Raw genomic sequence first — 13,972 nt, forward strand, 5'->3', positions numbered from 1 at the left:
TCGGTGCCGTTTAAGGCAGTGCGTCCCGAACAAGGAGCGCGCAGTGCTTTGTCGCTTCTAAACGGGGAGACTGTGATTTCTTCCTTTACTTGAATCTCGGTTGTGAGTACCCAGAGCTCTCGGCGTTTATTCCCTCATCTCCCTCTTCACCCCTCACCAGTCTAGTCTTTTTACCCCAAAGTCTCCAAAAACACGGCTCCTCTCAGGTGGGTCTGTCCACCCCCTGGTGCTCCTTGGCACCGCCGCCCATTCCACCCGACCCGCTGCCCAGCGTGAGTCTCACCTCAGCCGCTCAGTCGACACTGACCTCTCCCTCCTTTGTCTTTTACCAATAACTTGAGAGAAGCGTGATTGGAAACTCAGTTAAACGTTGGGGCTGCTTTAAGGTAATACACATGTCTCTCAATAGTAGAAATGTTTGCGCTGCGGTTAGCACTAGACTACGTATCTCTCTCTTTTTCTTTCTAGATCCTGGTTAGATAACAATGGGGAGAGTGCTGTTAAAAAGCTGGAGAATAGCCTGCCACTTAGAAAAGAGCTAGATCGTTTGAAAGACGAACTGTCTCATCAGTTGCAGCTCTCAGATATCAGGTAATAAAGAGAGAACCGAACTTAGAGATTAAAATAAACGTGTGTCACCTATCGGTAAAGTTTTCCAGCGGTTAAGTATTTGCATCTTTTAATATTTGGATAACTAAATATTCTTCACTTATTTTTTTTTATGAAAGTAATGAAATAGTCATCTGCAAGAAAACAATTATCAGTTTCTTTTTTAAAAGAGTAAAGTATGGTTTAGATACCGATACATTTTTAGCATAACAGGTGAACTTTTTTACATAGTTTGTAGAAAAAATATCCTTTTCCATATTCACATAACATGTAAAAAATAATTATTCCCCCATCACGTAATATTAGTATTCAGATTTAAAAAGAGGGAGAGAAAAGTGGGTGTTATATTCTTGGGTCTGTGTTATATCGCATGACTTTTTAAGTTTTCATAAACCCGGAAATAGTGATGTAAAGATACATGCCGAAGTTGAGTATAAAAATAGACATGACAGCTGCTGACGCGGTAAAGAAGGGAAAGGAGAGGGTCACGTGATTCAGTCACGGGACTCCCCACCGCAGCAACCCAGCCTCGGGCTGGAACGCATCTGTTACCAGTTGCTGTAGCTCGTTTTGTTGTTTTCAGCGCTCATCATCAAGACTTTTCTCACATTGAGCCAAACGACTGTCTGTGCACCGCCGCAGCCCCGTGCCCTCCGCTTGCACGCTCTGTTCCTGTGCACTCAGGTTTCACAGGGGGCGTGTGAACCCGGGGTGCCTGGATCTGTGCTGATAGCTGTTCTCTTACCACCTCATCAGTAGTTTTTCAGCCACACTTCGATTATGGGGGCATCTTCCAGTGCCATAGTCTAGTAACGTAGACTTCACGCAGTAAAAACGAAGTAATGAGACCTTTTCAAAAAGTTTATAAAATAAATTAATTAATGCGTGTGATTATAACTGTTTGTAACATAAATTTTTAAAAGACCTGTCAAAGCACACTGGGATTAGTAAAATGAAAGGATTCCTTAAAAGGACATAAACGTTATTTTGCAATATGGTGAAGAAATTTCTCTAATTCAGCTTTAATTCTTACTTTGGTAAATAGTAATAGATATAACCCACATAAACAAAGGCTCTTTGGGGTTCTCAGTGTTTGAGAGTGCAACAGGGGTTCGGAGACCAAAACGTTTGCGGTCCCCTCACCCCAGGTGTGGCTGCTTCTCCACTTACTGTTCACAACAAGGTCACAGCGCTAGTAAATCAGAATTAGAATCCAAAGGCCGGTGTTCAGGTGCTACCACTTGAGACCGGCGCTCTTCACACTGGCACAGCAGAGCCTGTGGCATCATGTGAACATCCGGCTGCATTTCGTCACTAAGATCTAACGCTTTTTTATAAAATGAGCAAATTCCATGGTGTCATAAAAATCTTTCTCTACAATAAGATGAAAAGGATCTGATAAGCCTAACTAGAATTCCTAATTGGAACTTACATCTAAAACAACATCATCACCGTTGATGTAGAGAAGAAAATTTTTTTTTCAGAGTCTTGCCCATGTCATCCTCCTATTTTAAAATAGAAACCACGTAGTGTATTTGCTCATTTTAAACCTTCGGATCTCTACACGTCAGTAGTAATATTTCTACCCTCCGGTAAACAATTCATTTTCCATCTGGTCACCTCTTGAAAGCTGAGCTCGTTGGGCAGTGTGCGGTGTGCGTCCTGGAGAAGGGAACTTGGCTTCCCGGGCTTCCCGGTATTCCCGGGAGCCCGGCCATCGCGGTGAGTGCCGCCTGCCCGTCGGGCCGGTGTTAACGCGCCTGTGTGCTCTGTTGCCCTAGGTGGCAGAGGAGCTGGGGCATCGCTCATCGCTGTAGCCAGCTGCATAGTTTAGGCCGCTTAGCACAGCAGAACGTGGAATCACTTAAAAACGCAAAAGGTAAATGATTTTCATTTTCTTTTGAAATCCACTTCGCTTCTGTACACATCTGGAAACCGTAGAGGGAAACTTAAGTATTAAAAGTCTTTGCAGATGTGACTGCCATAGCTGATTTTTAAATCTGCTCCTTTGAATAAATCAGTGTCGTAAAATTAGCCTTTAAGCTTCTACTGAATTTAATCCTGAATTTATACACCAAATTTAAGTAATCATTTGTACAATGTGAAATAAATAGGAAGCATCTCTGGACAGTGACCAAAGGGTTTGTGTTTCGTCTTTAGGATGTACAATAATATTTACAGACCGCTCTGGAATGAGCGCAGTGGGCCATGTGATGCTGGGAACAATGGACGTCCATCATCACTGGACAAGGGTAAGAAAAACCTAAATGCAAAAACAAAAAACAAAAAAAAACTGATTTGCCATCAGCATCCCACCTACTTTTGTTTTAAACTATGCTATTACGTCAATGAACTAAAAAAATTCTAATCATAAATATGTCTCTTTTCAGATCAAATGCTTAATATCATGTAGTTAAAATACTTAGAAGACTGATTTTTTTTTTTCCTTTATTGTACCTTTTTTGACATCTGTATCTTAAGGCATTTGGCACATTCTATGTGGGGTTCTGGTTGGACTCTGTTTGCATATGTTACTAGACTGAAAATTATTGGAAAGTAGAGAAATCTCAATAGCCTAAGACATAATTGGCACTTTTAATAAGAAGAGAGAACTTAATTTAAATGGCACCTCTTCCATTGAAAAAGATTTGTTTAGAGGACAAATGATTTTTCAGTCATTTTTTATTTGGAAATTGTATAGTTTCTTCTGAAGCATAGCCTAAAGGCCTACATTCTGTCGTTTTGCTTTGTTTTTAACAGATTTATTGTGATATAACTGACATACAATAAACCGTACATACTCAGCGTGTATAATTTGATGAGCTTTGACATATGTGAATACCCACGAAACCATGACCATGGTCAAGACAGCGAACATATCATCACCCACAAAAGAACGCTCATGTCCCTTTGTCAGCTCTCTCTTCCATCCCAGCGCCCCCCTCCCCCCGCCACCACCCCCCAGCCAAGCACTGGTCAGCTCTCTGTCACTGTAGATTAGTTTGTACTTCTAGAGTTTTATATAATCGGAATCATAGGGTATGTACTTTTTTGGCAGGGCAAGTGTCTGATTTCTTTTACTTGGCATAGCTTTTGAGATTCACGCATGCCGTTGCATGCATCAAGAAAAGTATTCCTCGTTGTTGCTACGCAGTGCTCCATCGTCGGGGTAGCCCGCCGTCTGTTTATCCGTTCACCGATTAACATGTTGGGTTGTGTCTGTTTCTGGCTACTAGAAACAGAGCTGCTGCTATGCACATTCTCTACAGATGTCTGTGTGGACGTGTATTTCTTTTTCTCTTGGGTCAATACCTGAAAGTGGAATGGCTGGATTGTTCCGGTATTTTAACTTTTTAAGAAACTGCTAACACCCCCTATGGTTTTTTTCTAAGTTTAGCCATTCTAATAAGTGTTGGTACTCTCTCATTGTGGATTTAATTTGCATTTCTCTAATGACAAATGATGGTGAGCATCTTCTCGTGTTTTCATTTGCCGTTCACCTACCTTCTGTGGTGAAATATCTATTGAAATCAAATATGTGGTCGAAAATGTTTGCAAACCACACATCTGGCAAAGTCTTCATATATAAATATATAAAGAACTCTCAAAACTCAACAGTAAATAAAAAGAAAAAAGGAAAAAAACAGTCCGACAAGAAAACGGGCAAAAGACACGAACAGACACATCAGGGAGGAGGACCTGCAGACGGCAAACGGACGCGGAGATGTTCGGCGGGACCAGCTGTCGGGAAATGCACATTAAGACGACAGTGAGATGTCACTGCACACCTGCCAGATGGCTAACGGGGAAGGGAGCGGCGCCCCCACGTCCTGGCGAGGGCGCCCGAAAACTGCACGACTCGGCCCCGCCATCGAGTGTCAGACGGCGCAGGCGCTCTGCGAGACCGTCCGGCAGCGTTCACTAATCCTGAACACGTGCTTGCCATGTGGCCCGGCGGCGTCACTCTTGGGCATTTACACTAGAGAAATGACACATTCTGGTCACACAAAAACCTAGACACACATATTCATAACAGCCAAAAACTAGGGCGGGGGGCGGGGACCCTAATGTCCTCCGGTGTTCGGATGATTTACGAAAGGGTGGTACATCCACGCCGTGGAACGCCACACAGCAGTGACAAGCAGAGAGCTCCTGACGCATGCAGCAGCGTGGGCGGGTCTCAAGGGCCTTGTGCCGGGCGGAAAAAGTCAGCCTCAAAAGATGGCACACTGCGTGATTCCATTCATGTGACACTCTTAAAATAATAAAGTTATAGAAAGAACTATAGTGGCTGCGGGGGGTTGGGGTGCAGGGGAGCAGAGGTGCCCGTGGCTGTGAAATGGATCATAGGGACCCTGGTGGTGGCGCTCGTCTGTAACGTGACTCCACAGTGTGTCACATGACTCTACACTTGACAGAATTGCCTACGGTTAAAAACGCAAATGAGGACAGGTGAAACGGGAGATCTGAAGGAGGTCAGGGGGTCGCATCAGGGCCCGTTCCCTGCTTGTGATAGTGTATTCTAGGTTTGCAAGGAAACTGGGTGGAAAATGTATGAATCTACAGTTCTCTCAACATAAAAAGGTTTTAAAATGTAGAAACCATTTATACAAGAATAACCCAGTGAGAAACGAACTTAAAACATAAGCAGTAAAATTATCAGGAGTCTATTTTAAACCAATTGTAGAATTTTTATGCTGCTGTTGCTTCTGTCACACACAGACTTTGAAGTCTTCCAACCCCTTGCACTGTGTAGCGCAGAGGGGCCGCCCCGGACCCGACCCCGCCGGCCTCCTCAGCCTCTCTGCGCTCACCGGCCGCGAGCCGCGCTGCTGCCACACCAGGCGCCTCTGCACATGCTGCCCCAGCTCGTGCCCCCCTGCCTGCACACCTTTCTCTTCCCCTAAGACAGTCCCACGTGCACCTCGCCTTTCCCAGCCCCTTCTCTCTTTTCAGATGGGGCACGGTGGACTTCCTTAGATCCCTCTGCTTGCCCTCCTCTGTATCCACTCCCCTTGACATGGCACCCAGTACGCTGAAGTCTTATTTCTGTCTTGTTTCCTTGCACCCCCACTCTGAGCTCCTGTCAAACAGGGACCCACAGAGACTCTGTGCCCTCCAGGTGCCCAGTTTAGTGCTTACGTGCATGGGAGGTGCTCGGTGGCGTTGATCACATTGAATTTGCTTAGATGGGTTAAAGCAAATTCCAAAGAAATAGACTTGGAGTTGAAATACATATGCTTTAAGTAACCAAATTTGATATTTTTACCTGAATATCTAAGTATTAACACTTGGGACTTATTTTTATTTGGAACATATTTCTTGTTTTTCTGCAATCACTTCAATTCCTATCTAAAAATCCCTAAGATTTACAGTTGTTTGTTTTGAATATTAATATTTTCAGCATTACATTAAGTCTCTTATTTCTTACTTGAACTTCCTCCTAGTAAATAATTTTCTTACGAAAATTTCTCAGTACCATTTATTGGAATCCTAAAATTGAACTATTATCATAACATAAGATTAAATATGTCTTTCCTTTTTTAAAAAAATCTTCTAGCTTTTTGAAAGATTGCCAAGTTATTTTGACCTTCAGAGGAGGCTGATGCTTTTAGAAGACCAAATAAGCTATCTTCTGGGTGGCATCCAAGTTGTTTATATTGAAGAATTACAGCCAGTATTGACACTGGAAGAATATTACTCTCTTCTTAATGTATTCTATAAAAGACTGTTAAAAAACAGAATTCCTTTCCACCCTCGAAGTCTGCGTGGTTTACAAATGATCCTTAACAGGTAAATATCTAAAACAAGAATGACTTATCCAATCACTTAGGTGGTTGTGCGTGTAAGTGGATTAAGTTGTTTTGTACTTCAGTGTGTGACTCTTAGGAATTAAACAATGCCACTACTTCTGTTAGCAACACTCTTTTACACATTAGAAAAGCCAACAGGAGAGGATTAAAGGATTGAATCTCTAGAACGTTCTGTAAGTATACTGCCATTTATAGGGCAAAGTCAGTGCTGCGGAAAACTCCATAGGATTAAACTGGTAAATCAATAGCCAGTACTTTCCAGGCACTGTGCTTGGAGCGTAAACGCATTATCTCTTTTGCTCTCACACCCTGAAATGGGCTGTTACCCCCATTTCTTCAGTCTCAGATGTGACTAAGTTACACAAATAATCAGTCTCAGATGTGACTAAGTTACACAAATAATCACGCTGCAGTGATGAAAGTTTTAACTTTGTCCCTCGTATAATTTGCATTGAAATACTTTATGAAATTACTGATGTTAGCACATTGCACTGAGCAAAACTATCAAACCGACATGTCTTAAATTGCTTATTGGGCTGAATAAACTGTTCTGTCCAATTTTTAAAAAAAAAAAAAATCATAGACAAAGAAGGTCACAGGGCTAGGAAGTATGTGCTCATCCTGATAAAGTGTGTTTTTTGGGGGACAGCAAAACTTTTAAGTCGTTTTGGCTATACATTTTAGTTGGGTTTTCTTGATGCATTTCTTTTCCATTAATCAGACTCATAAAACCTTTCTTGGGGGGCCAGAGGGGGAAACCGAGGGAATCGATGACTTTTCCTTTCATATATCTTTCATTGCAGTGACAGATACGCGCCCAGCTTGCATGAGCTCGGGCATTTTAACATCCCGGTCCTGTGCGATCCAGCAAACCTGCAGTGGTTCATCCTCACCAAAGCCCCGCAGGCCAGAGAGAACCTGAAGAGAAAAGACGAGTGAGTGCCATGAGCCCCCCCCACCCCCATAATGTCTTGTCCTTCATTCTAACTTTTAAAAATGCAGGTATTCAGAATTCCCAAACGTGGGACATTAAAGGAATATTTAACTTTAGGAAATCGACTGAGCCGTGAATGTTCCGTATTCGCTTATTCCCCACCTTGTTCTGCCAGGGATTGGCTATGGCCGTCTCCTAGTAACCGAAATTGCATTGCTACCATGTACCTCAATTTGAGAAGCAGGGCTTCTTAGTCCAAAAGTCAACCCAGGAGCAGGACGAAAGATAAGAAAGCCAGAAAGAGATTCTCCAGGTGGAAAAGGGTGGCACGGACCAAAAAGCAGTGGCTGCGTGACTGCCAGGAACCTCCACTGTCAGCATCTTGAAAACGGCCGACAGAGAGCGAGCTCCACCTGCATTAGAACGAGAAACGCGAAAGTAAAAAAAATATCGTCGCGGTTCACACGCAGTGCTGACGTGGCTCGATAATTTTTCTAAGGATGTTGCCGGAGCAGGTTTGGTCGCCAGGGTTCCTTCGCGTAGTCACCATTTGCTGTGACCGTTGTGTGTCCACAGCCGTGAAAGGTGCCACTTGGAGAAAGTGAAGGCCTGGCTGGTCTCCGCCCTTCTGGAATGTGTCCGGTGGGAGCTGTGAGTGCTATAAATAGGTCAGTGGTCGCTGGACCGCAGGGTGGAGTTTCGCAGGCCGAGCCAAAGCCGTTGCTTTTTGGGGAGGGAACAGGAGCCCCGAGTCGGAGGCGGTGGCCGTGGAGCAGGACGGAGGTGGCCGAGGAGCTGGGGACCGACGGGCCCAGCCAGGGGCGCGAGGAGGGCAGCGCCTGCAGCCTGGTCGGTGGTGGCGGTGGTTCAGCAGTGGTCACTTATTGCTGCCCGTTCACTCCTCCGTGTCCCCAAACTGCTTGTTTAAACAGCCAAGGATTTGAAATAGAGAAAGGTGGCAGCGAGGAGAGCCGTGACAGTCGACCGCTTAACAGAGATGATGGGTCCGTTTTACATCTAGAGTAAGTGGCAGAGCTGCACGCGGGGCCTGTGGAATCGGCGGCAGCCGCTGGCCAGTTCCCGCCGCACAGACATCCCGCCGCCTCACTGGGCGCGAACTTGGGGTTCGTGGTGTGTTTCTGAATCGTCAGGCGGCTGGAACCTTCGGGGGCGGTTGTGGCCGCTCTGCAGTTACCACGGATGGTGGTTTTGTCAGCTCCACCATCGCGGCTGCTTTTTCTCTCCTTTTCTGTGGCCATTCGGTAGCTTTGGAGTCATATTGCTACCAGATTTTAAGGAAGGAGAATAAACAGAAATAAAATTCAAATAGGTGGGATTCGCTGCGGCCACATTCTCCTTTCCATCTTCCTGGGGCACAGCGGCGGGCGGGCCTCGGTTCCCACGGTTCCCACGCCCGGAGCACGCCCGCCCCGCCCCCCCCCCCCCAGTCGGCTCCCACGTCCGTGAGGCAGGAGCCCCGGGCCCCGCTGCAGCCGCCGGCCTCTCCGCCTGCCCCGGTCCGCCCGTCCCGTCCCCGTCACACTTAGCACACGGGCCTCTGACAGACACGACCTTCTGTGTTCACTCTCTCCCCGGAGGTGATGCCTCACGAGGTCAGAGGCTCTCGTCTGGCCCCACCCCAACACACGCACACACCCCGGAGTGGCCCCTTCAGGGTGGGCCCAGCAGCGCAGTGGCCCTCCGGCCCTCCCCCCTCCGCACAGCCCTGGCCTGAGCCCGGTTCCCTCCCCTCCTCCCCTTCTCCCCTCTGCTAGGCGCCCTGTCAGGTCACCGTCCCCTGGCACTGGGCGTGGCCAGGGCCACCTTCTTTCCTTCCCCGAAGCATGTGCTTAGGGTTTACGGACACTTCTTAGCTGCTCATCTCTTTATGAAGTGGATCGAGTGGAAACCCCAGTCACGAAAAGGCAGATGCTGGTGGGCGCTCCAGCTGCCGCGGAAGGGGCCCGAGCACCCACCCAAGCAAACACCGGGGTCCTCTTTCTAGACCCCTGTGACCGCAGGGCTGCGGGGCTCGCATCCCCCGCCTCTGCCCGCTGCCTGGCTGACCAGCAGAACGTGTCCGCCCCCTGCGGCTGGCAGTAACCTAGCTCATGGCCCTTACTGGGGTGGTGACAGCTCCAGGGAGGGGTGGGTAACCAGTCCTCCTACCCTTTAAATTTCAAAATCACTTTGATGAATTGGAAACAGTAGAAATGTACAACAATAACAGAATGGTTACGTAATTTTGATACACATAGTAACAACACCCATTTAAAACAATGTTCGTTTCCTCAGCTAATATTTATTGAGCACCTTGGTGTGTGGCAGGCACAGTAAGTCCCCAGCAGGACACAGTGCAAACTGACACACGCCCTTGTGAAACTCACGTTCAGATGTCAAAGGCAAAGTGGTTAAATTTTGTGTGAAATAATAGACGAGATTTGCGTCAGAGGAGAGAAGGGCCCTTTCCCCCTGGGACGCCCTGGCCTGTCTCTTAGCATCAAAAGAAAAGGAAGAGAACGGCCCAGCGGCCCCCCTCGGCTGTGGAGCTGCCCCCTGCCCCCGCCCCCCGCCCTACTGTGCCTCCCTTCTTCCTCTTTCAAAGTAGTCTGCAGACGGCGGACACACAGGAGCACAGCCTGAGAGAGCCTTAGCAAGGGCTGTCTTCTCGGGGCTCAGCGCCCCTTTAAGACTCCACCCCAGGACTGATGGGCTCCCCTGATGGGAAAGGTGTCGGGTCCAGGGGTCAGAGGAACCCCGGGATGAGACGGGGGGGCGGGACTGCAGGGCCTTCCTGGAGGTTTCCACAGCTGTCTGTTCGGAGAAGTGCATGGCGACCTGGCCACACTGCAGGGTTTACCATTTCTGAGCCGACTGTTCGTGTCTCTGTTTTCGAGCAAGTGAAAAAGTTTGTCAGCCCCAGCCGTCCACGGTACCCGGGAGGTCTCGCTGCAGGATCCTGGGGAGAGCGGACCTTCCGAGACCCCTGTCAGGCTTCGCTGCCGCCCACCTTCTCTGCTGTCCGAGCAGCGTTGTCTAGAAGGAGTCATCATACGGAAGGGCGAACAGCACTCGAGGAAGCGTTCCGGGTGGTGGTCAGGACGGGGGTTGAGCGGCGGCAGCCCGCTGCCTGCGGACCAACGGCAGTGGCCATGGCCGTGCCCAAGCATTTTCCTGGCTTACAGACACTTTATGATACTTTTCCCTTTCATGCAGAGTTTTAAGATTGGATAAAAGGGTAGTTGGGTACTTTTAACCAGCACAATACTTAAATGCGACTAGTTCAGGAGCCCTTGACCGTGACAATTTTGCTTTTCTTACCTTCTTACCTGGGCTTCCCAAGTGACGTACACCTGTGAGGCCTGCAAGGCGGAGTCCTCTCACACACCCTTTGGGCATCGAATCCGCTTACTGAAACACCACATGGTGAACATTTGCCACCCGTGAGAGGAAGGCTGGAAGACGTGAGAGGAAGGCTGGAAGACGCTGAGTTCTTTCTGCCCCGAGGTGTTCACTTTGCAGGCCTTTGCCTCAAGCCCGTGATGGACCAGAGACAGAGGGGCCTCAGGCGGAGGGGAGGGAGCAGGGCAGGGGGAAGGAGGGAGGGTGGCTAGGACCTGGCCTCTCCTCCCGGGTCTGCTGTGAATGAGCCTGCTGGTTTTCAGGAACCTCTAGTAGAAGTCACATTGCCCAAGGGTCAAACCCTAGATGTGTCACATGCTCAGCTTTCTGCTTCCTTCCGTGGCTGACACCTGCTAGCTACGACAGACAGGATGAGAGCGTTTTAGAATATGTATTAATTATTTTTACCCCATTAATCCTAAAAAGGTTTAACAAACACTCTTAGAGATTCATGTGGGAATGAGTAGTAGGTACTGCATGATAACCACTGGCATGTCCTCTCGGCACATAATTTGTCCTTCGTGGCTGTCATTTCCAGTGTCGTGAGTAGAAAGCCGTAGTTCCGATATATAAAAAATGTATTTCCATTTTCTTCTTTGCTCGTGGCAATATATCGGTTTTTGTTTGTTTGTTTTGCTATAACAGGTTAAAGGTTATCGAAAATGAATTGATACAGGCTTCGGCAAAGAAATTCTCCCTGGAAAAGTTTTATAAGGAGCCCAGCGTCTCCAGCAAGCAAATGGTGGATTGCTGTAAGAGACTTCTAGAACAGCCACTGCCTTACCTGCAAGGCATGCACCTCTGTGTGTCCCATTTCTACTCCGTCATGCAAGACGGAGACCTCTGTATCCCTTGGAACTGGAAAAGTGGAGAAGCCGTTAAGTGACACAGGTACTGTTATTTTTTAAAGAGATCAGAGAAAAACCGTTCAACTTATGTAAGTCCACAATTTGACGTAACAGTATTACTGACCTATTACAAGAACAAAGTTTCTAGCTGCTGTTTTAAAAGTAGACTTTTTTTTTTTTAATAATTTCTGCTGGAAAACTTGTTTTAAAAAGGTCTTATCTCCCAGTCTTACGGTGTTTCTTATCTGATGGGCAAGACGAGGTGGAAAGCAGCTGAGGTGAAAGAACATGTTTATAGTGGTGCGTCAGGCTTTCTACAGAATTACGGGTATGTATTTTTATATGAGCGAGTGCAGATAAACAGGTCTCATTCACCACAGCTCTGAAGTAAGGGAGCTCACTTCCACGTGTAATCTAATTCCACATCCGACTTTATATAACCTCATCTCACGTGTTGGGTACACACGTGCATTTTGCAGCCAATACGGACAGTTGATGTCCCATTAGATAACCGATGGGTAATAGAAACTAGATAACCAAATTTTACCTGAAAGGACAAGTAGAAGGAAAAATGCGGTTGAATGAACACATGGTATTGACCTCGTCCTGAGTGGTCGGATACCAGTTTGTTAAAACATCTCCAGTGACAGAGAATTTAGTTTTAAACCTATGAGTTTTGCTACCCATTAAAATAGCGTAACTGTTGGTAGCATGAAACCAACAGACGGTGAATTGTTTTTTTTTGAATCATTTAATAATTAGGTGACTCATTCGTTGCCGTGGAAAAACACTATCTGGGCAAATTCTCATTTGTTTCCCAGAGAGTCCCAGGAAGTGGGGTCAAGGGTAAAACGGTCGCAGCCATTCAGGATTTCTGTCACCCTTCGCAACCCCGGTCTTCCTGTTCCCGCCAAGGTTTAAAACTTACCTGTTTCATCCGGGCCACCCCTAGTCCCTAGGGGTGACTCCTTGTGGTCACAACACAGCCCGGCCCCAAGTGGCCTGGCATGCCCCCTCTGCAGGCACGGGTTTCTCTCTCTGTGGCCATTTCTCCTAGGGTGTTTTTAACCAGATCCCAAACCGCTTCAGGACACAGTAAACCCTAGTCTGGGACACTATTTTTGTGCCTCTTCCTGCTGAAGAAATGAGAAAGGAAATTTTTTTCTCAGTGCATTAGAAAGGAAAGATGTTAAAAAAAAAAAGTCTTGAAGTGTGTTTTAAATTGTTCTAAAACATGGATTATTTTGAATGTTTAAATTCAAACAGTGTGTTCAAAAATAAAGTATTGATTTGTAATTTACAGTTTGTCCATATCATCCCTTTTAACCTGTGCCTAATAGCTGTACTTAAAATTTTTTATGTAATGTAAACAAAAGTTTCCAGAGCCAAATGATGGGAGTGAAAAATTCCTTAACAGTTACCTAAGAAAATGTATTGGAAAAAATAGGTTTGGATTATACCATTCCTAAAATCAACTAATATAGGATCCTCAGTAATATGTTTGGAATCGGACTTTGTCTCAGAACTAATTGTTACATAATAAATAATATATTAATCAAATTGTTTTCTGTTAGTTATTAATAGTTTTACAACTATTTCAACATAATAGGAAATTACAAGAAACCGGTGGCCTGTTCATGCCTGTTCGACTTCTTCTCCCAATCTAACATAGGAGAGAAAGTTCTGTCCCAGCCGTGACGACTGTCACAGGACCCTCTAACTACACGGCTGGGTGAGGGACCACGACCCAGGTCTGAACTCCAGACCCACCACCCTGCGCACCTGCTCCGAACAACAAACAAATTCCTTTAAGGGACTGCTTCGGCGTGCGCGCCATCCTCAGCATTCTCAGCAGAGGGCGCTAGAGGGGCGTCGCAGGAGGAAGGGCCCTCCTGCTGGTCGGGAGTGTGGGTGTGATGGCATCCCCTGGAGACCTGCTCCAGCCAGGGGAGCAGAGCCCGCGGCCCTGGCCGGGACACACTGTGCGCCACAGGCCTCCCACTCGCACTGACGCCCCAACTTGCTCTCCTGTCCGCAGGCCTGGCCGTCAGCTGACCTGCCTGCACCTCGCTTGTGCATCCTGCTGTTGGCCCACTCATCCACGTGCACCTTTCTTTCAAGGACCGAGGGCATCCTTGGCGCGACGAGCGGGCTTGCTCATCTGGAGCTGGCCCTCAGCAGCCCACCCCTTCCTCAGAGTGCTGGGTCCCTGGGGCACGTTCCTCCCTGGTCCCGTAGCCCGGGTGTGTCCCGGAGGGCAGAGCCACCGCGGTCCTGCTGTCTGAGGTGATGAGAGGAGGCAGGCGGTCCTCGCCCCCCACTAAGTGGGACCTGTCAGCAGCGGCCAGTCCCAGCCCAGGGCTGTG

At 47.3% G+C, this 13,972-nt stretch overlaps 1 protein-coding gene across 5 annotated transcripts in view; it reads left to right on the forward strand.

The window, feature by feature from the left end:
- The window catches only part of TCAIM (T cell activation inhibitor, mitochondrial), a 31,888-nt gene extending 18,722 nt beyond the window's left edge, over positions 1-13,166 (forward strand). For all 5 annotated transcript variants that reach the window (XM_016141268.2, XM_016141269.2, XM_016141271.2 and 2 more), the window contains 6 exons: positions 469-591; positions 2,391-2,488; positions 2,770-2,861; positions 6,170-6,402; positions 7,226-7,357; positions 11,404-13,166. In XM_016141268.2, the coding sequence (XP_015996754.1) occupies positions 469-591; positions 2,391-2,488; positions 2,770-2,861; positions 6,170-6,402; positions 7,226-7,357; positions 11,404-11,644 (919 nt within the window). In that variant the 3' untranslated portion in view covers positions 11,645-13,166. The remainder of the gene's footprint in view (positions 1-468; positions 592-2,390; positions 2,489-2,769; positions 2,862-6,169; positions 6,403-7,225; positions 7,358-11,403) is intronic.
- Positions 13,167-13,972: the final 806 nt, after the last annotated feature.

Source organism: Rousettus aegyptiacus, unplaced genomic scaffold, assembly GCF_014176215.1.
Source record: "Rousettus aegyptiacus isolate mRouAeg1 unplaced genomic scaffold, mRouAeg1.p scaffold_m13_p_4, whole genome shotgun sequence".
NCBI lineage: Eukaryota > Metazoa > Chordata > Mammalia > Chiroptera > Pteropodidae > Rousettus > Rousettus aegyptiacus.